Below are 25603 nucleotides of genomic sequence, written 5' to 3'. Positions count from 1 at the left end.
ATGAAAGTGCCAGCAGATGGCAGGAGCTACATTTGAAGTACTGTACGCAAACATACAAGTCACTGAATCCTCCACAATAAGTTCCTGCAAATGTTTCACAATAAAAGCCTTTTTAGAAAATGAAGGGATTCTCGCAACCAAAATTATAAGGGGCTTTTAATTTGAAACAAATACAGGAAGTGTTGCGTTTGAAATGACGGCACGATCCATTAACTTTATCAAGGCAAACGGGAGTGGATTAAAAGTAAAAATAGACAGTTACAGAGGGAATAATAAATAATAGCCTATTTCTAATGTAGTCTGTTTCAAGCTGGTAGCCTCTGCAGTTGTGGTAAGTAAAAGCCCCGCCACTGTTTTTTAATTTTATTACTTTATATCCGTCTCCATTATAAAGAAGTAACATTCTTTGCAAGCTTGATGCTAATGGCAGAACTCACCAGGTTGATAATGTGTCTCTGCTGTTTGACGTCATTGTTTTTCCTTTTATATTCTGTCGTGGTAACATCCCTAGAGGATACATCAAAAGGGCTGGGGTGTTATTGATAGACAGTTGTGTACGGCAGCAGATCGCTCTATGTTCCTCTGTGTTCCCATTGGTCAAAGTGACAGCTGTGATGGGAGAAGTCGTGAGCAACAAAAAGAAAATCAAACATGCTAGACTTTGTCAGGACGTCGTGAGGCATCCCAGATGTGGCGTCGGTTGTCGTCTACTATGACACACTACACAAGATGAAACAACGGTTTATCGCATACAACACTCATTACTGTTCATGATCCGAGCAGACAATGCGTCAGGCTATAATTGGGCTGATATTGTGTAGAGTGGTTTTCATTTGTGAAGATTGCCTTGTTGAAGAAAACATGTAAGAATCATTAACGTTTGTTTGCCACAGAGCTTATTTTCTGCAGTAATCCAAAATCCAATGGAAAACTCCCACTGGCTTTTCTGTAGAGGGCACCAGGGCCTACAGAAAAACATCATCCCTGCAGCGCTCTATAACCATCTCTTTAAATAGTGCTGAACTGTTAAGTGCTTCTTAGTTTTTCATAACGCTGAGCCTTAAATGCATGCTCATAGCTGAGGTTGTTGATCCTCCTCTCTGCTCTATCTCAGGTTGGCCAAAGTTTAAAATGTAAATTGCAGCGAGTTATTTTTCTGCTCTCGCTGGTGAAAACTGTGTTAAACACACAAAAATTAGGCATGCACTGAATCACAATCTCCCAAATACATAATTTAACTTACTTGAGGGTGACAGCAGTGTAAGAACTAAATGTGAGAGAAGTATTTGCATGCACTAATTAGAGCTGCAGCCGGTGACACGAACTCTGCACTGGGTGAGGAGATGATTCTCACTGTTCTCTCCACTAAATTAGAGGTTTGTGTCCTGAACTCTGAGGTGAAAGGTTATTCAGCATGTTAAAATACCTAAGCTAGACAAAATATTTCAATTTCTCTTATCATTTTTGTCACTGGGGTATTAGTGGAAATGGTTGTTAGACATTTCTACTGTCTAAAAATCCTCCATCATTAAAACACCAAATCCTCCAAAGCTTCTTCAGTTTAACAAAAGAACGTTGATTTGACTTTAAATGTTATTAACAGCACTTCTATTACTCAAAGTACCAGAGGATTACTGCTGCACTTGGTTAGGGAGTGAAAAAGCAGGAATCAGGTCTACGACAGACACAACTGGAGCTGAGAATTCTTAAAACGCCTGCCTGTGAGATCCACAGACCCTGGAATGATGTGTTCACTCAATGACTACCGTACTGATGTTAAAAGCTGGACGTCAAAAACTTTTCTTCAGCTTAATTCAGACAAAACAGAGACTGTTGTCACCGGGCCACAGCACGCTACTCAACAACGTGTCTTTGGCTGGTCCCCTATTGGATAATATCAAACCTGTTGCAAGAAATCTGGAGTCTGGTTTGACAGTAATTTAAATTTTGAGCAGCGTGTCACAAAGCTTGTGAAATCATGTTTTTATCATCTTAGAAATATTTGAAAATTCCGATCCATTTTAACTTTTAAAGACACAGAGAGACAAATTTACATGCCTTCATCTCTTGATGCTTGGATCACTGCAACGGCCTCTTTTCTTGCCTGAATCAAAAATCTATTAATCGACTCCAGACTGTTCAGAATTCAGCTTTCAGGCTTTTAACCAGAACCAAGAGACATGATCACATCAGTCCAGGTTTAGCCTCTTTACATCGGCTCCCAGTATGTTTTAGAACAGATTTTAAACACAAAAGTGTTTTTGTCAGTTGTTGTTTTCATGTCTTGTCTGTTTTGATTAATGGCATGTTAAACACTTTGTAACTCTGTTTTGAAAAGCGCTATATAAATAAAGATCATCTTTTATATCATATGACAGTTTTAAAATATGTACTCCATTTTTTTATGCCCATAGAGTACCATCCAACCAATGACTGATCTGATTATATATCGCTTCATGTGTTTATTTCTGGGGTCCCACTACTTTAATTTTTAAAATAAAGTTGCATGTGTCAGTTTTTCTTCCTGAAGCTCTTAGTACATTTAATTTTTGTCTGTGTGTTTGATGAAATTTTCATCATTGGGTTGCTCCCTTAGGGGGGCACCAAAGAGCCACGGGGGGTCGCAAAGCCCTCTTGATTTTAAGGGGTGTAATAATTTTAATGTGTGAAAAACATATAAATTTAAGGGTTATATTAAAAGCTTATTTATCTATTGAAAAATAAATAAATAAATTACTACGTGTATCACAAGGATACGGGAGTGTGTAACAGGTACGGGGGGGCACCAAAGTCTACAATGGTAAAAATGTGGGTCCCTCAAGAAAAAGGTTGGGAACCACTGTTTTAGATAATAAAAACTTCTAACTTCTATTTGTAAATTTAAGTTATAATGTATATGTATTAATGTACAACATTCTGCATTTACGATTACCCTTTTTATATCTTCATGGGAAGTGTTAGAATGTATAAAAGTTTACAAACCTGCCTAATACAGTCTGTTCCATTGATTAACCAGCTGTGAACACACTGTTCCTTCACTCCTACATTCAGTAATCAAGAGCTTTGGTGCTTCTGGGCAACATTTCCCTCCGCATGTTTAATACTGGAGGCATATTTGCATTGTTCTGCCCCTAAACATCAACTGTTACTTGCCATTCTGATGGGAAAAGATGTCTATGTTTAAGCTTTTTTGCATTCTTGGCTACATTCTTTTTCTATGGTCATTACACTCTTAAACATAAATTTATAATTTCATGAAACAATTAGAGTTATTGCATACTTATAACTCTTTCCCACAGGGTACTGCACAGGTTAATCCACAGTAATGGCACTGTATCAAGAGCAGAGCAGAAATACAGCCTGGAGCTTCTCCCATTGTGTCCTGCTGGCATGTCTTCTGTTACTGTGTGGTCACAGTGGTTGCTGTTGTTAAATTTGGCTTTTAGCAGTTCTCAGTCGTGTGCCTCACAACACACCTTTAAGCTTATGAAAGACGCTCACTGCCAAAATGCATAGCCACTCACATAAATCAAAACACACTGGCTTTAGTTCTGGAAAAATCTGACAAAGATTTGTTAGACCAAATTAACGAGCACGACAAATGTGACAAAGACACAGATGGCGGACGAGACACGCAAACAGACAGGCACAAATGATATGAGAAAACAAAAGGTGAGAGTGGAGGGAAAGTGGCCAAAGGGTCTTCCTTTTGCTCTGTTTATTACACACCGCCTTTTTCTTGATTTTGGCAGCCTTCTGTACCCTCTGGCAGGCAGGCAGGCAGGCGTTGGGACGAGACAAGGTCAGCGGATACGGGAGCACAAAAAACAGGAGGAAGAGGAGGAGGAAATAAAGAAGGTAAATAAAAGAAGGTAAGACAGTAAAGCCCTAAACCAAACAGCAGGTGTGCTATCACTGCTCTCAGAAACAGAGAGGAAGAAATACAGAGAGAGAAATACAGAGAGAAAGTGTGTGTGTGTGATTGTGTATGTATGTGTTTGTGGAGATAGCGTTCGCACAGCCGTGTTGGTTATCAGATACAAATCAAAACAGCAATTACAGAGGGTAATAATTGCTTTTTCTCCTTTAAACACAGCAAATCAAAAGCATGCAGATATGAACTGACATTGTTCCTGCAATCTTGGCATCCATATAAAGCTCTATTAGGAGGGTCTAGAGGGGTTTTTTGGGTGTTGTTTAATTATTGTTATCAGTGTTAAAGGCTCAGTGTGTAGGATACAGAGGGATATATTGGCAGAAATGGAATATAATAATATAATAAGTATGTTTTCTTAGCGTATAATCACCTGAAAATAAGAACCTGTGTTTTCGTAACCTTCAATTGAGCCAATTATATCTACAGAGGGAGTGGGTCCTCTTCTACGGAGTCCACAATGTTGCACAGCTATGTTTCTACTGCAGCCGAAAACGGACAAACCAAACACTGGCTCTAGATAGGGCAATTCGCATTTTTGCATTTTAGCAGCCAATTTGGTCTCACTCCGAAGTCATCGAAATCTGGCGCTTGGGTGGTGACTTACGGCATCAGACACTGACGAAACTTTGCTTCATCTATATCATGGTTAATGTATTTACTTTTTTAAGAACTTTTGCCTGCACCATCTAGCGGGGGGACTAGCAATGGAAATCAGCCCCTGTGGGACAAGAACAAAAGTTAAGGTGGCGAAAGTCCATCTAGGGTGGGAAGGAGGGGTGGTGGATGGGTCCGACAAAACAATGACTTTCCCCTGGGATAGCAGCATTCACGTCCGTAAGACTATAAAGCCAAACTCTGTTCCTTTTTCCCAAACCCAACCACGTGCGTTTGTTGTTGAAGGAAAAAAAAAACCGGCAATTTGTGGTGTTGTACTGATGTAGTGCCTTTATTTTGAAAGAGACTGTATGTAAACAGTAAATTTCCAGTGAAAAGGGAAGTGCATAATGCATGTAACGGGCATATCTTGACATGGCGTCCCAGAACGTGAACACCCAACGGGGTCTGCCCATTGGTCCGACAGCCCATTGGTCCGACATCCCATTGTTCCGACCATATTAAACCCATTGTTCCGAAGTCCCGTTGTTCCGAAATCATCATGATGCCCTGTGGTTAAGGTCTGGTTAGGTTTAGGCACAAAAACCACTTGGTTAGGGTTAGGAAAAGATCATGGTGTGGGTTAAAATGAAAAAGAAAGTGACAAACACATAAGCTGTGAGCCTGCTTCGCCTCAAGCCTTTCCCAGATGACCCAGAGCCGGTCGCGGCGCACCATCAAGGCAGAAATACGCCCGCCAGGAGCCGTTCAGCACCGCGGAGAGCTCCCCACACAACCCCGACCGCAGAGTTAATAACAGGAGGTTATGGTGTTTCACTCTCTCCTCTCTATGACACTTGTATCTCGATCAGTAGCCTACTTTTGTTGCGTTGCTGATCCTCTATGGTACACAAATACAGTAGCCTAGTATAATCACATATCGGAACAACGGGACGTCGGACTAATGAGAGGTCGGAACAATGAGAGGTCAGAAAAATGCTACAGCACCCAACCAACACACCCAGGACACCTTGCATGTCGTATCTGGACGTTGAAAGTCCACGAAAAAACGTCAATATGTGACAAAGTTGGAGGGAGAATGCTTTGTAGTAGCGGCTACAGTCAAACAAGGTCAGAAAAACACTGACTTTAAATGTAAACTGCTTTTTTCTGTGTTTTTACCAGTTTAAATCACCGGGTCCGTTTGTTATCGAGAAGAAGAAGTCTCTGCTGATAATTCGGCTCTCAGTTACTACCTCCTAAACATCTGGATCAGAAACACATTGACTTATGAGAAAAGAAAGGTGAGCTCACATAAGCAGGTGCTGGGCTGATGGCCCCTCTGCGACCTGCCGAACAGCATCGCATGAACACTGATTTGTAACATGAAAAGGCTTTATCACCTGGTCCCTTTATTTCGGAGAGGAGGAGACCTCTGTGGATAATTTGGCTTCCAGTGAAAAACCTTCTGAACAATGAACACTGAAGGAATCCTAACTGGGAGTTCACGTTTGGCACATGGGAGAAGTGTCAGCCGGTGCCAATCTGTAGTCCTACATACTGCTCCTTGACTGTTGCAAGTGTCAGTTTTGTGGTCAGAAAATGTACTAAAAGAAAGACAGATGGTGAGGCTCCCTGTACTAAAACCACTAACAAAGACAACAATAGTCTATGATTCAGGTTGTGTGTATGGGCACAGCTCCTACCACCTTCTATGTTCATGTCACAGTCTAAACACTATTACCAGGAAAGACATGCTGGAGAACAATCACCGCTCACACAGGCAGGGGAGGGGATGAAGCCCAGAGCAAGGATTTAAACTGAGCACTGGGGTTTTGTTCTCTGGGCTGCATACATTAAAAAAAAAACATGACAAGGTCGAGTCACTATGTTTGGAATTAAACAGCTTAGATCAACATGGAGGCAGTTTTACACAGCTAATGCGTTTGATTAGTTAATCACAAATTCTGGTCTTGGCGGGGGCCCGAACTTACACTGATAATCTTTTGGAGTACTCTTAGCACTTTGTAATCTTTCAAAATCAACCCTTCTGTATGAGGTTCAAGCTGAGAGACTGGCCTGCTCTCCATCTGCCAGCGACCAGAGGAAATTATCTTGACCCTCATTACATTTCAGTGTGTGAGACTGGATGTTTGCCCGAGTCACTGTGCAGAGCTGTAACTGCGAAGACAGTATTAGTAACAAGAAGAAAAAAAGAGAGCAGAGAAAACAGCCCAAAGGGAAGAGTCTTTTTTGGGTTTTCGTTTTGTAAAGTTTCCTCCTCCATGATCAGCTCTCACGCAACACAGACATCTGAGGCTTTCAGCAGCATCTACTGCTCTGCTGAGGAGGAGCTGAGCAGGGAGGGGATAGACAGCAGGAAAGAGTGAGTGGAGGGGGGGTGGTGAAGCTGCATAAATATTACATCAAACAGAGTGAACATCATGCCAAAAAGATCTGCATAAATAACCTGTACAGCCTCGCTCGCTACAATTTACCTGGCATACTTCTGTGTTGCTCAGTTCAGCACTACAGGCTCTGCATGCGTCCCTGTGCTTGTATATACCACACGTGCTCTTGTTCCGGTTGATCCGGAGCAAATATACAAACAGGGCTGCACATTACTGCATGTGTGGTCGGGTTTGTGTGTGCAGCCGGCTGTGTCCGCCTCAATGTCAAAGATTAAATGTCGTTTGCTCTACAGCTTTTCATTTGTCCACGAGGGACGAATCAAGGAGATAATGGACGACTTCTTGTTCAATGGACCCGTTCCAAGCGGGGGAAAGCGCTAAAAGGTGACAGCTAACTGTTGCCATGGTTTCATCCTGACAAGACTTTTTGCAGGGAAGGCAACTGTGCATGACAGAGAGAGTGAGTGAGTGAGTGGGAGAAGAACCGAACACAGATTGGGTGGATGTGAAATGATGCTAGTAGACATCCTCACTGTGGTGAAGAGGGCTTTTAGATTGAAACCAGCCAAGTGGACCAAACCACTTTCAGATCCTGCACCATGCTCCACAATGCCCTTTGATTCTGCTGTGACCCTTCAGAGTGGACTTATTAGGGAATACTTTAATTAGTAGCCCAGGCTATTATTTGCCCAAATCACTGAAGTCAACAGGCTTATATTAGGCTTCGAATAACATACCAACACAACACCACTCTATCCTGTTAAAACAATATTCACAACTGGATTGATTTTCATGAAAAACCCTTTTGATTCTTTTCATCAGTGGACCCTTACGGACTAAAGGGATATGAATAACTTAGTGGGTAATCAAGGAATGGATAGATATTCTGACTTTATGACAGCTTCAGAGGCAGGACGTTACCCTGTTTTTTCATCATGCCAGTAAATCTGAATGACTTACGTTCTTCTCTGGTGCTCATGGTTTCAGTCAAATGAACTAGACGATTGAATTGTGGAGCATCTAACAGAGCTAAAGATGTGTAGCATCTCCATATTCTCAAAAGTTTAAACATTTATATCTCTTTGTGCGATCTAAGTAAGTGGGTAGCCAACAACCTGGTTTTATACATCCAAAGAACCTCTATTAAATTAAACTGCTTGGCAACCAGACCAGGCGTCTAGCTGAGACAGGCCTTTGCCAAAATGTGTAGCCACACATGTGGGCGTTTAATTGGGACTAGGCTTTTAATTGAAGTTTTATGGTACTTCCCCCCAAATGATCATTTGTTCGTCAGTCATCCTGTGTTACCTTGAAGAAAGCTTTGTTTTTTTTTCTCGTGTCCACTGAGAACATATCCAAAAACTGGGAAAATTCTTGAAGAATTAAAGTAAAATTGGGGCTCGACAACAGTGAAACTATATTAAAACGTTCGTTTACAAACTTGTGTGCTCAGTACTTCCCAAACATATGCATTTTCACTTAAAACGTCCTATTTAAAACACTTCGACATTAACAGTCTCACACACGGACGAGTAGTGTTTATGCAAAAGTGTTTTTAATAGTCAAGTTGTACTGAAAATGCATGTATTTGGGAAATACTGACCATGCAGCTGGATAAATCAGACTACTGATTATACTGTCGGAGCTTGTAAAAGGATGTTTTGACATAGCTCTGCTGTTAATAAACTCGGTCCCCTTTTACTCTAATCCAACAAGAACGTTTGCCTTTTTTTTTGCCACAGCGGAGGCATGCGAGCAAAATAGTTTTCTTCTGGAATTCAACGTGACACGAGGTGCCTAGTTGACATACAACTGATCATTTGGGGGGTGAAGTATTCCCTTAGGGATACGGGGTTGAATCTTTGACGACAAAATGTAATTTCACTTGTTTAAGTCACCAGTAGTGGCTCGAAAAAAAATCATAACAGACTTTTGACTGTGCCACATTCATGGTTTAGGATGAACGATAATGATAACTATCAAAACTCAACACATTTTTAGTATGGATTGGAAAGTGTCTGCAGGACCAAGTATCGACCGGCAGTCGGCACTGAATGCCTTGTCTGAGTTGTAGTTTTGCTAACCTCAATCAGATACTTACTTATTTAAATTAATGATTTAATAACTTTAAAAAGTGCTCGACAACTTTTAATATTTGAAAAGTCTGACGTCTGTGATTATGCAGAAAAACATGTTTATATTCCTCGAATAATGGAATAAAACAAGTACTGTTCTGCTACATGTACCAAAATTCTAGTATTGCATTGAACTAGACAGCCAAGATACACCATATTACAACAGATTTTACACGGACACTTTTTGCATAATTATATTTGCAGGCATCAGTAGCTATTTATGGCCCTCTTCAGCCACAATTTGATACACATTAAGACTCATTTTTGAGCCAGCACAAGGACCACTAACCCTCAATCCTAAGTAGAGGTGGAACAAATTACACTACAGTGAGGCATGTAGAATTAAAGGATGGAGCTGTGTGCTAGGACTATTGAATTATTAGGACAGAGCCTCGGTAATGTGAGTCTTTGCCTAATGGAAGATCCAAACTACAGGTTTATTTACTTACTGTTACCAAGTATAAGGAGCCTGTTAGACGTGGCTTAAATAGAGATAAAGGGGCATTCATTGGCACAGACTGGAGTTCACTGTAGGCAGCTGCTCTTTACCTTTTCATGCAACTCTGACATTTGCTGATATCATGCACCTTGAACCTCAATCAGGAAATGTGACCTTATATTTCCAGGAGCCACACAGTACAGTGAGTTTCTGTCTCTTATTCTCTACTCTGTTTATTCCTGACACATCCCCCTGGACAAACACACTCATTACAACTTGTAACTTTCTCAAAGTAGACGACTACATGGGCAGCTCATTTAATATTTAGAAATACAGCCAAGCCTGTGTTCACATGAGAAAGAGAGAAAACAGACTAGTGTCTGGGCAGGAACTGTGCACCAAGACATCAGTGCCGCATTATGTCATCACGTCGCAAAACAATGTTCTTTGTTCACTCAAGATGCTGAAACGTCTATGAGTTTGCTGTTTTTGTAAAGTTACTAACAGCGATGAACAAAACAATTAAGCTAATGAAAAATAATACGCTGCACTGGTACCATCCACTGCATTCCTTTCAACCTGCACTGAAATATCATCTTCACAACAACATTAGTGAACAGCAGGGAGCAAGTGGCAACAAGGGAAATATTAGGTTCACATGCCAGCAGTCCCATTATCCAGCCAGCTGTGCCAAACAACGAGCCCTGCGGCCCAATCTGGCAAAGTTCTTTAGCTGCCCTAAAAGACCACTCATGCCTAATATATGACTATAATGTTCTGCTCCAGACGCAAACAGCCCTGATGTCCATGTAAATATCAGCAGCAATCTGGACCAGACATGAAAAATAAAAATAACTCATGATAACTATTGAGTACAAATGATGACACATTTAAACAATATGCTGAAACACCAGAGTTTCACATGTTTGTGGATCCACTTTCCATTCCACATTCGTACAGTAATGTAGGAAATGAATTCAGATACTGTATGACAAATGTTGTTAAGCATGCAGTATTAGCCGTGTAAAGCTGCCGGACATATTTCCTGCAGGGTGCTTCTGTGTATTTTGACAGTGTTACTAATGCAGCCTGAACAACAACAAGATGACTGTAACATTACGCCGGCATTTTTAGGGAGAAGAGGGAGAACTGCTGTCATATAAAATGCTTTTTAAGAGCGGGGCGGCAAACCAACAGCTCTGATCGGATGCTGTCTCCTGGGGTGAGAACAAACACATCTCAACTTCACCTCTAAGAGCATGGAATACGTTAGAGGCCGACAGACAGTCAAATAGGAAATTTTTCACTTGCAGGAACTTTTCTCAAGGAAACAAAGAACCTTTCTAGGTAGGACCAACACTCATAAATTAGTTTCTGCTCCAATGAAAGAGTCAGCTATTTAACATCGGTTTTTATTGATGTTAAAAATCAAGTAAGAGTAGGTACTTGACTTCCTAACTTGACTCAAAGTCGTGCAACTGTAAATTAAAAACTGGTTCTTCAAACTCAATCAGGACTGGACAGAGCAATTGGTAGCAGGAACAGGAACTAAAAGTCCCATTTGTGCTTTCCTCTTTGCATTTCCATCTCATCTGAAGAAGTGAAAATTAAGCAATTTAGACCGGTGACAAATTAAACATCTACGGCGCTGTTAGAAATGTAATTTTCATTTCAATTTTGGAAAAAGCAACACAGGGTCATCCTGTTGTGCTTCTGCATTCGAATCGTGTGTATTAAATTAACAAAGAGGATGCGGAAAACTGTGTTTACATGTTTTTTTTCTACTTAAAAAAGTAACCGCCATGAAACAATTAGCTTTTTTTTTTTTATTGTTTGCTCTCTTTGTTTTCTCATCACCGCTCCCTCTCTTTCATTTATTTGACCACGTCTCTCCCTCTCTGGGTTGGTTGCTGCTGTCTTGACTCATTCACTCTTTTTATGAAGAAGTGGGAAAGCAAACAACTTTGCTTTAATTGTTAATAAACAAAATGTCCACCCCACTATTTTGAGTGCATAAGTGCGTTCACACTGAGAAGTATCGAAAAATGCAGTGCACTATGAGTACCCGGATGGTGCACTCAAAAGGATCAAAAAGTTGAGTGTGGAACTATGGACACTTCTCGCCCTCAATGGTCGGCATCTTGGCTACGTAGCGGAAGGGGAGGGACCACTTTTCAGTTTTGCACTAAGCACCACTATACTGTTGTCAGGTAAGCCAGCAGTATGTCTGTTGGGTTAATTTAGCAGTCTGTAATGATAACGCAAATGCTAATGCTAGTTTGCTAACTAGCTAATTTGTGGTAGTAATTTCCAGTGAGTGCACAACGGCCATGTTTGGTTTGAGACAACACTACCCTGATGAAATTTGTGCACTACGCCAATGAGTACATAGTGCACACAGTATACTACACAGAAGTATACTCACGGAAGTACGTGATTTGAGACACACCACAGTACTTTCCTTATTTTGCTGTTCACAAGTTAAAGCAGCTGTAAGATCTCTGTTTGACCAGTCAGCAACATTTAACCCTGCAAACTCCGCCCTAACAGTTCCTGAACCTTTGTGAAGCACTACCCCCCTCTTTTGCACCTGAAACTAAATTTAGCTCCTGGTTCATGCAGGTAAAGTTCCTGAGTTTGTTAAAAGGTTCTTGTTTCCCATGGAAAGTTCCTGCCTTTTAGTTTCTGAGGTTTGTTTCAGGGTCTTTTTGTCAAGAAAGGGTGGAAGATCCTCATTCAAATCTGTGCAGCTCCTCCAGAGGAATCAGCATGATTGAAACAATGGGGCCTGCTGACGAGAAGAAGTATGGATATGGATATTTTAGGGGTAAAAAAAATGAAGTAAATGTGTGTGTTTGTGTGTGTATATGTGTCTGTCAGTGTGTTTTTGAGTACCTTGACCCTGCTGACAGCTTCCTGGGCCTGCATCATGCGTATGTTCTTGGACGGGTTCCTCTCAGACAGCAGCTGAGTGGAGCCCAGATAGTTAGCAGCAAAGATAATTCCATCAATCAGGTCTTCGGGTTCACAGGGTCCTGGGACTGGGCCATGGAGAAGCAGAGAGGACGGTGATTAACGAGGAGACACAGGGAAGGACAGAGTGCAGATAGACTGAAAGGATCTGGTGGTGCGGTGGAGAGAGTATTGTAATCACTGCAGTCAATGTGCTGTGTGGAGAAATTGAGCCAAGCGCTGTTGCTCTGGAGATGGAGATATGGTGATAACAGGCTGGGTGGGATTCAGCAGTGAGATGGCCACTGGCTGTGAGCTAATGGAGGTGCAGTGCTGGTGGGAGGCTGGGTTGAGATTAATCTGCGTCTGTGATATGTAGATGTGGACTCTCAGACACCCACTCAGGGACACAATGCACTGTCGTGATCTGAAGGAGCAGACAAGCAGCTAAGCCCCTCACACATTATTAGGCCGAGCATCTGCCCAGAGGCAGGGAAAGAGCGCTGGAAGAGTTATATCAGGCCTGTGAAATGACAGACTGAAGGCGAAGTCATACTTGGAATTGTTCCATGCAATTAGAATATTTTGATTTCATCACCAAACAGGTGTGCAGACAGATTAACTTACCATCGACAAAGCTGGGGAACGATGCAACCTTCTTTGTTGGCTGGAAGACAAAAACAGGAGATGGCAGATAAATGGCTGTGAATTGTTTTGCAGTGTCGTAAGAAATAAATAAACCAGTCAAACCCTTCAAGTTTCATTCTGTTGGTGAATGCTGTTAGGTGTTTCACTAGGGGAACATCTGCTGGTATTAGTTACGTCCAATACTGTATTCAAACATGTCCATCAAATCCTATATGATTCTTTTTAAAGAGCACCTGCTGGAATTTTTGACATGATGCATAGGGACTCCTGCTGACTCACTGTAAGTTCAATATTACATTTTCAAAATAGAAAATCTGGTTGTTTTCATGCACTCTGAATATGTGTGCCTGGGAAAAGTACTTCACCACATTTTGTATATAACCCATGTAATCATGAAGGATGTGATCATGTGACAAATGCGCTGACAGGAGTAAAGGAGGAAGTAGTATAAAGACCAAAAGTCCATGTAAAGAGGCAGGTTGGACTTTCCTCCAGGAGACCAGTGTTTGGAGCCATGTGCAACTATTTTGAAGTACTAACCTACATCACTTTGTTTACCCAAACCTGAAGACAACCAACCACATTCCTCTCTCTAAACCTAACCTATGTAACTTTACATTAAGTACGCAACATTATTTATAGGGTGCTAATTTGTTAGATATGATACAAGCCATTGAGAAAACAAGGGAAAAAAGAGAATCTTTAGGTCTGTTTCCACCTGTTTCGGTGAGCATTTTTTCTGTTTCCACTGTGAAAAGTTGTGGATGGTACCAATGGAACCATTTTGTACCATCCCCATTTTTGGTCCCCCCTCTGTTGGGGTACGTATCACACAGATCTGGTACTAAAAGGTGGAGCTGTGAACACTACAGTCTGTTGATTGGTCTATGGTGGACGGTCACTCTGCTCAGGGCTGAGCTGTGGCTAGTTTTGTAACCACTGTTCATACCATGGAGAGTTTTACATACATTAGTAAACTGTAACTATAAAATGAAAGGATGTTTTGCCGCCTCTTGCAGCAGCTGTAGACTTCACTCACTGGGCCGACTACCGGCAACTTTTAAGGTGGAATGTTTACTTCTTATGTTACTCAATGCATGAGTTGACGGCATGATTCCATCAGCACACCCTTATTTTCAATGTGACAACTTTGACCATTACTTTAGTTTTTATTGTCTCTCTCGGATGAAATACACTTTAAGTAATGAGTGGATCTAATCTTCACTTGGAGAAAAGATGGCGGAGCGTCGTTCTTGTTGGCTACGGCAACACTAAATCCCAGAGCTTGCCTTCGAAGGACTAAATGCACAAACCTGCTATTTTTATATATCCCATCGAGAGAGACTGTCACTGCAGCCTGTTCTACTGTGTTCTGAAAATGTCTGCTTGCAGCCTCGTTCTGTGGACGCTAAGTGAGCTGCAGACTGATAAAGGAGTAAATACAGCGAGTGCTGGACAGAGCAGTGAGCTACAACAACTACGCCCACATTTAAGAGTACTGGTTGCAGTGGAAATGCTAGGGTCTAGGTACCATGTCTAAAGAGTTACTTTTGGTTCCAAAGGTACCATACTGAAAGTGTTTGGTGGAAACGGGGCTTTTAAGGTAAGCGATTGCTTTTTACTTCTGTGATTGTGATTCATCTTTGACCTTCCACAAACATGCAAGGTGACCCTCCTACTGGCAAGCCATGATGCCCTCCTGCTTTTTTGGGAACTGCCCTGCCCTGTATGAGTGATTGGAGGCTTAAAATGTGACATGACATGTTGTGAAAACAGTTTAAGAAGTCGCCCTGCTACTACAGTAACTGCGTTATGCCCTGCCCCACATTCACACAGTTGCATCTGTTTACACTTTGGCACTTTCACTGCTGCAGCAAGTGGGTGTGTGCGCCTTGCTCAAGGGCACTGCAGAAGTGGAGAGAGTGCAAAGTGTTACTCGTCTGCTTCACACATCGACATGCTGTGGGAGGAGAGAGGATGTAAAGGAGGGTGGAGGAAGCTATAGACAAAGGTGGCCACACAGAAGGAGAAAGAGAAAGAGAAAGAGCTGTGAAATGTGAAGTTATTCATGAGAGTCATACACTCATCCCACCGGATCCATTTGATACTCTAACCTGCTCACTACACATTCAGAAAGTTTACTCTGCCCAGGGACACGGAAGTGTGGGTGGAGCCTGTAACAGGAAGCATCCACTGCAGACATCTCAGTGAAAAATGGCTCTCATAAAACCGCAAGCAGACACGCTGCTCAATTACCAGGACGCTATCACGCCGTAAGCAGAGGACACGAGCTGGGGTTGTAATTACACAATTACTCATTTACTCAGACAGTCGCACACACGTGTACACAAACAGGCACGCGCGCATAAACGAGAATATCCTCCATCTGAATTGCGAACGACCTCGCAGCAGATCTAAATGTTGATGAGGGAAACACTGCGACAGAACATCTTACCTCTGGTACATTGTTGTTCTCCAGGGGAACGTTGAGGTCGGAGCGCTGCTGTTTTCTGGGTTGCTCTGCACCATTGCTCACCTGGCAGGTCAACACAGAAGAACAGGTGCGAGTGGATAAGAATTAGAAGGGGATAAAACTGAATAGCAAGAGACTAATATTGTATAAGCTAAGCCAAACACATGGGGGGAAAAAATCCTTTCTGTTTGTGTGCTGGTTGGAACGGGCTGCTGAGATTCAGGTTGGAGGAAAAATCATGTGAGTCATATGTGGGAGGCTTTGAATGTGGAGGTAGGGCTGCTACAAACAAGGTGTGTCTAAAAATAACAAATGACCTACAAGTAATATTCACCCTAAGAGACCCAACATAGACACATTTTTGTCTTTTTTAGGGGGAGATAGCAGGTCAGCAGCATACGCCACACAGAAGTGGTACACATCATCTTGAAGCTGGGAACCTGCAGTGTGTCCACTTTTTCTAGTCATAAATACGTAATAAACTTTGTGTTTTGAAGTATGTGATGGCCATCCCCGTGCTCAGTTATGTCTCATAAGTTGCTGCAATTTGTAAATTAATACAATCTGTTACACAGATGTGATGCTGAATGCATTTTGGACCAGTCAAGAATTGATAGAAACAGTTAAAATCCCTCCAATATACCACATTAAGGCATAACACCACTGAGAGACTTCAGCTCATTCAAAACTCTGCAGCTCAACTATCAACCACAACCAAGAGGAGAGAGCACATCAGGGCAGTCTGAGCTACTCTGCACTGACTTCCTGTTACATTTAGAATTGATTTTAAGCTCCTCCTCCTTGTATACAAAGCCCTACGTGGGCTGGGACCGAGCTACATTGCTAACTCCCTTGTTAACTATTTGCCCCCAAGAACACTGCGATCATCTGCTGCTGGTTTGCTGGAGGTTTACAGCAACAGCTGGGAGAAGATCGGGGATGCAGCCTTTGTCAATTACGCCCCAAATCTATGGATCACACTACCTATAGATATCAGGGAAGCTAGCTCGCTAAATCTCTTTTAAAGAAAGCTAAAAACACATCTGTTCAATTTAGCCTTTAAATATCTCTGACTGTCCTGATACAGGTCTAAAATTCTTTCTTTACACGCTTCACACTGCTGCAGCTCTTTTTAAATCTTGCTTGATATTATGATTTATAGTTTTATAACTATGATTTTATGAATAAGTTAATCCATGTTTTAAACGGCTTTAAATGTCCTTTTATATTGAATTGTCTTGTCTGTTTTTATGTGTATTATGTCTATTTTCATGTGAAGCACACGTGCTTGTACTGCCCTTATTGTAAAGCACTTTGTGCTGCATGTCTTGTATGACAGGGGCTATATAAATAAAGTTTATTATGATATTATTATTATTAAAACACCAAGACCTTGAGGGACACCATAGAAAAATAGATTAGATAGATTTTTCAGCAACTGGATGGTGAACTGATAGAAAACCCCATTGTTGTCAATATAGAGTGTGCCAGTAAACCCGGAACTCCGTTAGCGCTTTTAGCATTTCTGATTCTCTCGTCTAAAAGTCAATACATTTTTTGATTGGGATTTTGGTAAAATGCCTCAAATAAGGTCTGTGGTTAACAAAAGCTTAAGCGAGTTTCAGGTTTTGTTCTACGACATAAAACACGCCAGTAAATACCCTACTTGTGAATTTTGAAGCTTTTACGTGTCGTAAAAAAGGCGGTTGCTAACAAGTTGCTTAATACGACTACAAACTCTGTCGGGGACAGTAAACGTCATCATCCCCGAACAGACGAGAGTGTTGGCAGTCCGCCATTACAGCTTCTTATTTAGCTTAAACAGTCCGGGTTTTGACGCCAGCCCTGGCACATATACCAATAAAAGCCATACACCCTTTAAATGCTCAAGGTCTCTAGTTTGTGGCTGTAAAGTTTCGTGAGGCTGTGATTATCCTAGAGGTCGAAATACGCCATTGTATACAGTGATATAAAGTGTTTTTTTTTTTAAAAATGGTCCCACTACCATGAAATGACTACAATAGAGATTAGTTTCCAGTCATGCCCAATTCATACACTTACAATACTGTTTACTAACCTAAGTATGCATAAATATTTAAATACACCATTTGTAGAATAGGCATAAAAAATAGCACATTTATACTGCATGGTTTCTGCCAAACACTGCATGGGATTAGAGTACAGTGGGGCAAGTCTGCAGAGGGGAGACTCATGGGTACCCACAGAGCCCATTATCATTCATCTTGAGGTGAGAGATCAAAGAACTCCTTTGAAAATGGCCATGCCAGTTTTTCCCTTGCCAAAATCTAGCCTAACCTTGGAGTGTTACTTCGCCTCCTTAACAACAAGCTAGCATGACAATCAGATCATCACAATTCAGGATAAACAAAATCATCTAAAGGGTGAAGCATTCTTGAACACAGGAAGTCTGGGTTCAAACTGTTCCAAGCTGGCACATGGTTACGTTCTCTTTTGTCTCACTTCTCATCACATATACAGTACATCCATATAATCACACACACAGAGGGAGGATTACATTTATTCCTGTGGATATCCATCTTGCAGCCCACAACTGCTCATTAACATTCAATCATAATACTGGCTGGAATGAAATCCTCCTGCCAGTAAAACCTCCCTCTCCTTGGTGTGGCGGCGAGAAAGTGGAATTCAGCTCATGCTGTTCTGCATCTGGAATTGAAATTAATTACCACAAACATGACATAAGTGGCCTCCTTTGTGAAGCGAGAGCTGAACATAAAGTCCTGATCAGTATTCATCATGCTGCCCAACTCAGTTGTGCAAACAGCCATTAAATTAATTAGACTCGTGTTGTTGTTCGGTAGGAAGGATTGCTAAACTGTGATGCTCAACAAAACTGCCTTCATGTACAGTATCCAGGCTCGAACATGCCTTCATCTGTAACAGGACATCTAAACGAGGCTACATGTAGAACTTGATCATTAATAAATCAGCACCACCTCACTTTAAATCCACTAACTGAATTAGCATTCACAAGACTACCGGCTTCCGCAAACGTGGACGGGACAGATCTACCCAGATTTTTCAGTAATTGAGTGTGTGATATCGCACTCCTGCGACTGCTTATCAAATCAGCCCCAAATTTAACTGCATTTATGTGAGGTTTCCTACTTCCTACTACTACTCCATGTCGTATCTTCGGCTAAATGAAACCACCAGATCCATCCACAACAGCTACTACTGTACTGATACTGAGGACGTCCTCAGCAATAAATTCTTTTCATTATGCTGTGGGCAAAACTCCACAGATTATCTCATTGAAATGCAAAACAAAATACCAATAACATGAAAAATACCAAAAAAGAGAAGCATTAGATTTCAAGAGCAATACTGCAAACAGCAACTCAATTCATGTCACCTTCAGAAAGATTTATTTAGCCTTAGAGTTGAAGATATGAATTTTTATAGGCTTAAGTCCATCTGATGAGTATGTTTAACTTTTTAGGCCAAAAAAACAGAAAGAAACAACCACATAGGTTTGGCGTGTACGCAGCTTATTACAACCCATACTTGCATTTATTGTAAGGCAACGCTCTCTACTGGCCCAAGCAATAATTAAGGGTGCAGAGGGGGAGTGACGTAATAAAGTCCACACAAAGTTATGCAAACATCAAAGAAGTCCCTAAAGGGTGGATGGGTCAAACAAAAACAGGACTTTCACCCAGGAGACCAGTATTCGCGTCTGGAGGTTAACACTAACTTTTTTAAATAACAACATAGCCTAGTATGCTAGTGTGTGTAGTATGCTACGTTAATGACGTATGTAAGACAGCATTACACCATTGCTAGCATCACCACACTGGCTACCTATCAAATACCTTTTAAAGCTACATATGCTCTGGCACCCCAGAATATTGCTGAACTTCTCTGCCTCTATTCCAACTCCTGACCTCTTTGATCCTCTGCACAATGTCTTGTAACTGTCCCCTGATCGAGGCTGGTGGGTAAGGGAGATCGTGCCTTTGCGGTTGCTGCTCCAGAGCTCTGGAATACCCTTCCACTCTCGATCAAATCCTCCTGCTCCACTGACACTTTTAAGACAAATCTTAAAAGGTACATGTTTTCAATGGCTCTTGGCTGTTTTGTAGTGGTTTTAATATTTTCTAACCTTTTTTTTTTTTTTTTTTACAAATGTAATAGTTCTTACTGGTGTTATTCTGTTTTATATTTGCATACATGTTATATTGCTACATAATTGTGTGTCATTCTTTTAATTTGTACAGCACTTCGGTCAGCTGTGGTTGTTTTTAAATGTGCTATATAAATAAACTTGATTTGACTTGATGTGAAATATGTCACGTGACAGACGTCATGTTATATTAGTGACAAAAGTAGTTTTTTAATGCCATACCATGATGTTTTTTACTATACCTAACCACATAGTTTTGTCACCTAAACCTAACTATGTAGTTTCAGGGTACGACCATTTTATGTTGTTAAAGACGTGTTTCAAACAGCAACTTTGGCTCAACATATAACAATATCATACTTATGAGAACGCCTAGCCTTTTACCTGACTGTCAGTGGTCTTTAACAGACATTTTGTGGTTCATGGAGGATTTTATTTAATTAAGACCACTCTAATACTACACACAATATAGCAGTCTTCTAACATAGATGGGTAAAAGTGAACCTATTTAAGAGAAGTTGTGGACTGGAGTAATTAAAAGAGACCTCTTAGCACTGCACATTACAAACAGTGGGCGATCTGAGGGAGGACGAAGGCAGACGCCATACACCCTTTGACCAGAATGTGTCCCCCTTGTTAAATACATCAAATTTGTCTAAATACATACTTAATGGCTGTCAACAAGCCATGATTTTAAAAGTTTGTGGTTCGCTGGCTGCAAAGATACTTCTAAACTGGGAGCAAATGCTGCACTCTTGGGGGTAACCTGGTGTAAAGAATACATGGAGAAAGTGGTGGACACTTTAATTTCGTAGCCAATGAGGTAACAAAACAAGTATAGCCAACGCCACGCAGGAAGACGAGAAAATATGTCAAGAGTGTAAGCCTTTAACGTTACATTTTGATGCCCAATGCTAAGCTGCTCAGGACTAGCTCAGGAAAATGTCTTTACAGCCCAAAACAAACTGTTAGAAAGTAAAAAAAACTCAAACATTTGACTGAAGGCATGCATTATTGTGGGAAATGCAGTCTAAATGTCTTGGCTGCAGAATGGTTACAACATGTTGCGCCATTTAAAATGAGATTATAATAGTGTGTAATATACTTTGCTTTCCTCAAATGCATCACGCCAACAGAATGCGTGTGTAGATGACCTCCCTCTGTTCTGTAACTCCTTTTATTCATAATCTTTTGACTTCACACTGCGCTGCAAAGCTTTTATTGAATTCACTGTTGTCCTGGTTCATTCAAAGGTCATGTTGAAGTGCTGCACAGAGAACATTTCATTTGATAACAGCGGACGAGACGACCAAATCATCTCAGTGAGTTTGGGAGCCATCTGAATCTGCAGTGTACTGTACATTCCTCCAATTTAATCTAGTTGCACTGCCTGACCCAGTTCTGTGCTACAAATGAGCTACATAGTAAATGTAACATGTGCACACTGTGGAGCAGGTGTGTATCAGCATGCTGCCCACAGGAGACTATCTCTGTTCTCCTTTTACCATCTGACTTTTTTAGAAGATGGGGGAGCTCTGCATGTGTTCGAGTCTATCGATGTGACTGTGCAGAGTGTGTGTGTGTGCACTCATCCAGGGCTGTGAGAGGGTGAGAGATGAGGAGGGGGACATTTCAAGGTAACATGGGGGAGGGGAGAGACTCCAGCTATTCTCTGGGTGGTGATGACCAACATGTCATGTAATTCATCTCCAGCTTCTCACCACAGAGCTCTTTCAGTCACATACAGTGGCACGAGTCTCTGCCACAGAGCATCGTCACAGCCTGAATATCCAGCGCATTTTCTGCAAAGGCCAGATTAGCATTATTATGTTGGTGCTGCTGTTGGTAGGTTCCGTCGTTTCATCCGTGCGCCTCTCACTGTAAATGTACTCCTGATTCAACACAGCAGAAGTGAGAACTCTGTTATACACTGGCCTCAAGATGGAATTCAGCTAAACTTGAATTTTAAAAAATTGTTTGAATTGAGGAAATTTTGGGTGATTTTTTTCCCTAGTATTTAACGCAAAGCTTAGGCTGCTACAGTTTCAGGGTCCTGGTATTGTGCCTGTCATTACTGTTATTAAACTACTTTTCCTACAATGTTTTCTTCTTTTGTTAAAAAGTAAAAAGTGCCTGCTGTGTAAAACCCCCATTAGCTTCAAATCCAGCCTTTTTTGAGAGAAGGGAGAGCAGTGACCAACTCATGAATAGAAACCCACTTGAGTTTTTTTATACTGCAGTGCTGCTTTTTCAAAGTGATAGTTTGAATCCTGTGAAGTGGGGTTGTATGAGGCACTTATCCATAATCAGTGTTACCTACAATAGATGGTGATTGGCACGCCCTCAGTTTAGAGAAGCAGGCAGCAATACTGCCACAGAGCCTAAGCCATGTACTGCTGTAGATAGAGGCAGGAGCAACATATATTTTAGCTACCATTATATCGCTCTCTTCAAAGCCAAACTCCATTCAGGAAAACAGTGATTTAACATCCCTGAACAGAAGATGGTTGTCTACTGCTGCCTCAGTCAGTTTTGTTTCTATTATTGTGTGACTTTAGTGTTTTAAAGAGTTAGTTCAGATTCACCAAAGTCACAAAATAACACAAATTAACTAGGGCCCAACCGATTTATCGGCCGGCCAATTTAATCGGCCGATTATAGCCATTAGAGAATAATCTAAAATAATCAAAAGTTGGCCGATTGACAACGATGTTAACACTTATATTTTCATCACGAATAAAATGCAGGGAATATGGTGTTTTACTTAGAAATGATGTCCTTGTGTTACTTTTTGCACTATAACCTACCTCTGTTAAAATTGGCAAAAATAAGAAGAACTCTGGTATTGTGAACATATTTTCGATTTTTGATAATTTTGAATTTCTGATAATAAAAGTATTTGAAAATAGTGAAATGTTCTTCCTTTAATTTATATCTTTGTAACGAGTGTTTGAACTATATTTAAGCCATCAAAAGCAGGTATTTCGGGGTTTTTTAAACTGAGAAACGTAAAAAATTAATCGGCCGATATATCGGTTATCGGATTTTTTTATTCCATAATATCGGAATCGGCATCGGCCCCAAAAAATCCATATCGGTAGGGCCCTAAAATTAATTAACTGATGGAGGCGACAGTAGATCAGCAACTCTTGTGACTTTGACAAGAGCAAAGATGGGGAACTCAGGAGGCTGTGTAACAGGCTGTGTGATGGAAAAGTAAGCAGTGAAAATACTGAAGCTGTTATAGGTATTTTTAAGTGGAACTTTTTTTAGGTGGCTAAAATACATTTTGCCACAGCAGTACATCACATAACTTCTGTGTCAGTACTCCTGCCTCCTTAAACTGGGGGAGTGCTGACAGACATCTACTGTATGCAACACACTGACTACAGATAAGTACCTCATATAACTTTACTCCAAAAATTCAAACTAAAGAATGAGGCTATATCACACATTATTATTTTAAGATTATTTTTTGGCATTGTTTGATGGGGCGGTCTGGTAGGTGGTGGATGGCAGGCCGGAGTTGAGCCTGCGGCTGCTGTGGCAAGAACAGAGGTAAATTGTAACAAGAGCTGTTTATTAATTGACTTTAAGTTCTGTTGACTGATCTGGTTGATGTGCTCTTTGTATGCTGATGTTTGTGTGTTTATTTTTGTATTGCATACTTGAGATATAAAACAGCATTGTTAACGGTTCGAAAAGGGCAAGACTAGTGCATCTAGCTCATCACCTGACTTCATTTTCAGACAGGTAGCTTGGTATTGGTCAAGTATTGGTAAACTAAACTTTAGTGGGACACCTGAAGTTAAACTGTGACACATATTGTTGTTTTAAAATAGAACATGCAGGATTCAGTCTGTCCTAGCTTTAACCTCTCAAAAACAGCTTACCTGCTCCGGTTGCCATCTCTGTCTGTCCTCAGGGGAGCGTGCATGTGCCTTGATGCCCCTCTGGAGGTCAGGGTTGTTGTGGTGCATGGAGGGCAGGTTCAGGGACTTGGGCCTGCTGTCGTGGCGATGGTGAACTGGTGGGTAGGGGGCTGGGTCAGGCTTGGGGTGAGGGTAGTCACTTGGTGCAGGGTCCTGCGCCAGCTCCTCTGGGCTTTGGTCAGTGCCGCTGCTTAGACTCCCCATGCTCATACTCATCTTGATCTCCGCAACAATTTGGTCAATGTCCTCCTCCGCCTCCTCCCCCGTCTCACCCTCCACCACCAGCACCTTACGGCTACGGTACGGAGAGACTCGCACTGAGTTCCCATTGTCCTCCGGGGCATAGTAGTCACCAGTGTAGGCCCTCCCATGTCTCTCCTCCTCGTCACCTTCCTCGTCTTCTTCCTCATTAGGGCAGTACTCCTCACTCTCCGCCTCCTCCTCTTCCTCTCGGGTGTGCAGGGTGTCTTGCATGGGGGGTTGGTGGTGGAGATGGAGGTGATGGTGATGGTCCAGGATGGGTTCTGGTCTTCCATTGTATATCTGTTCATCCGGATCTTGCTCCACCACCTCACAGCGAACCTCCCCCTCTCCCTCACCCCACTCCTCCACCCTGTGCCTCTCACGTCCCGCCCACTGCTCCTGCCTGACCTGGCCCTCCTCTCTCCACTCCTCCCTCACCTCTTCCTCCTCCTCTCTCCACTCTTCCCTCACCTCTTCCTCTTCTTCTCTCCACTCTTCCCTCACCTCTTCCTCCTCTTCTCTCCATTCTTCCCTCACTGCCCCCTCTCCCTCCTCATCTTCCACCCATTCTTCCTCTCTCACCTCCCCCTCCCCCTCGCCCTCCTCGGCCCACCCTTCCACAGCCTCCTGACATTCATCGGTGTGAGCTCCGCCCGGCTGCGCGGTGTTGGCGCAGTTCCCCTGACTGTGGCTGTGGTTGCAGTCTCCCTGGCTGCTGCAATCCATACCTTCCAGGTAGCTGTCGTCCTCTGGGCAGTAGCGGATGTAGTAAGTCACACCTTCATCCTCCTCTGCGAGCCCTGTGGGGTCAAATAATCACGAACACGTGTCCTGATACCTGGAGCTTCTTTGTTGAACTCACAATAAGCACTGAGCTACTAAACAGGGACTCATTAGGGACAGGAATCAATAATCAGTTCCCTTTTAAAACCAGTGCCAAATTTGTAAAGAATCCTGGGATTCATTTAGGTTATATTTGTCATCATCAATTAATTTTACCTAGCAAACATTTGTTGGAAGTTGATTTCATATCCCTGGCCAAAAATGGTCACATCAGACGCCAAAAACTACAATGCCATTATGAGGCAGATGGACGGAAAGGAACGTTGTTCCACATCCAATAACGGTCCATTCAGTAACTATTAATCATGTGATGGCTATAGAAAAAAGCAAATGTGTTTAACTTTGTTTTTATACAACATTTTATTGACTATTTATTTGTTTGGTTGTGAAATGGTTGTGATCAGACAGCCACAATGTGACGTCCACCCAGTCCAAGGATCAATATTACTCAACGCACATTTTTTTAAATATTAAAAAGATGTTTATGCCATTTCTGTATGTCAACATGTAACTTACATATCTGCCCGGTTCAGACCAAAGATTTGCGACGAGACAAGTTGAAACAGGCAGCTACATGCAACTCGCCATTCTGCAATGCTCTAAAAACCCTGCCGGTTCACACCAATGCAACTAGATGAGACAGTGTATCATCTCTATGCAACAACTCTCTGCACTCCTGTTCTTATGTCCAGCTTTTCAGGCTTATTTTGGGGCTGAATATAATTTGTAGCTTCTTAAAATATGAATGAGGATAGTGATATTGAGATACTGGCTACAGCTGCATTTGTAGTAGTGATGAAACTGTGAAAAACTTAAACAAAACAAGCA

General features: G+C 41.8%; 1 protein-coding gene across 3 annotated transcripts in view; it reads right to left on the bottom strand.

The window, feature by feature from the left end:
• Positions 1–25603, bottom strand: part of apba2b (amyloid beta (A4) precursor protein-binding, family A, member 2b) — a 96010-nt gene that overhangs the window by 15527 nt on the left and 54880 nt on the right. For 2 of the 3 annotated variants that reach the window (XM_050048069.1, XM_050048077.1), the window contains 5 exons: positions 23651–24732; positions 15572–15652; positions 13096–13135; positions 12412–12557; positions 3730–3765 (listed from right to left, as the gene is read on the bottom strand). In XM_050048069.1, the coding sequence (XP_049904026.1) occupies positions 3730–3765; positions 12412–12557; positions 13096–13135; positions 15572–15652; positions 23651–24732 (1385 nt within the window). The remainder of the gene's footprint in view (positions 1–3729; positions 3766–12411; positions 12558–13095; positions 13136–15571; positions 15653–23650; positions 24733–25603) is intronic. The other variant, XM_050048085.1, reaches the window with a different exon arrangement.

Source organism: Epinephelus moara, chromosome 1, assembly GCF_006386435.1.
Source record: "Epinephelus moara isolate mb chromosome 1, YSFRI_EMoa_1.0, whole genome shotgun sequence".
NCBI classification, from domain to species: Eukaryota; Metazoa; Chordata; class Actinopteri; order Perciformes; family Serranidae; genus Epinephelus; species Epinephelus moara.
This window is presented reverse-complemented; position numbering and strand designations above follow the sequence as displayed.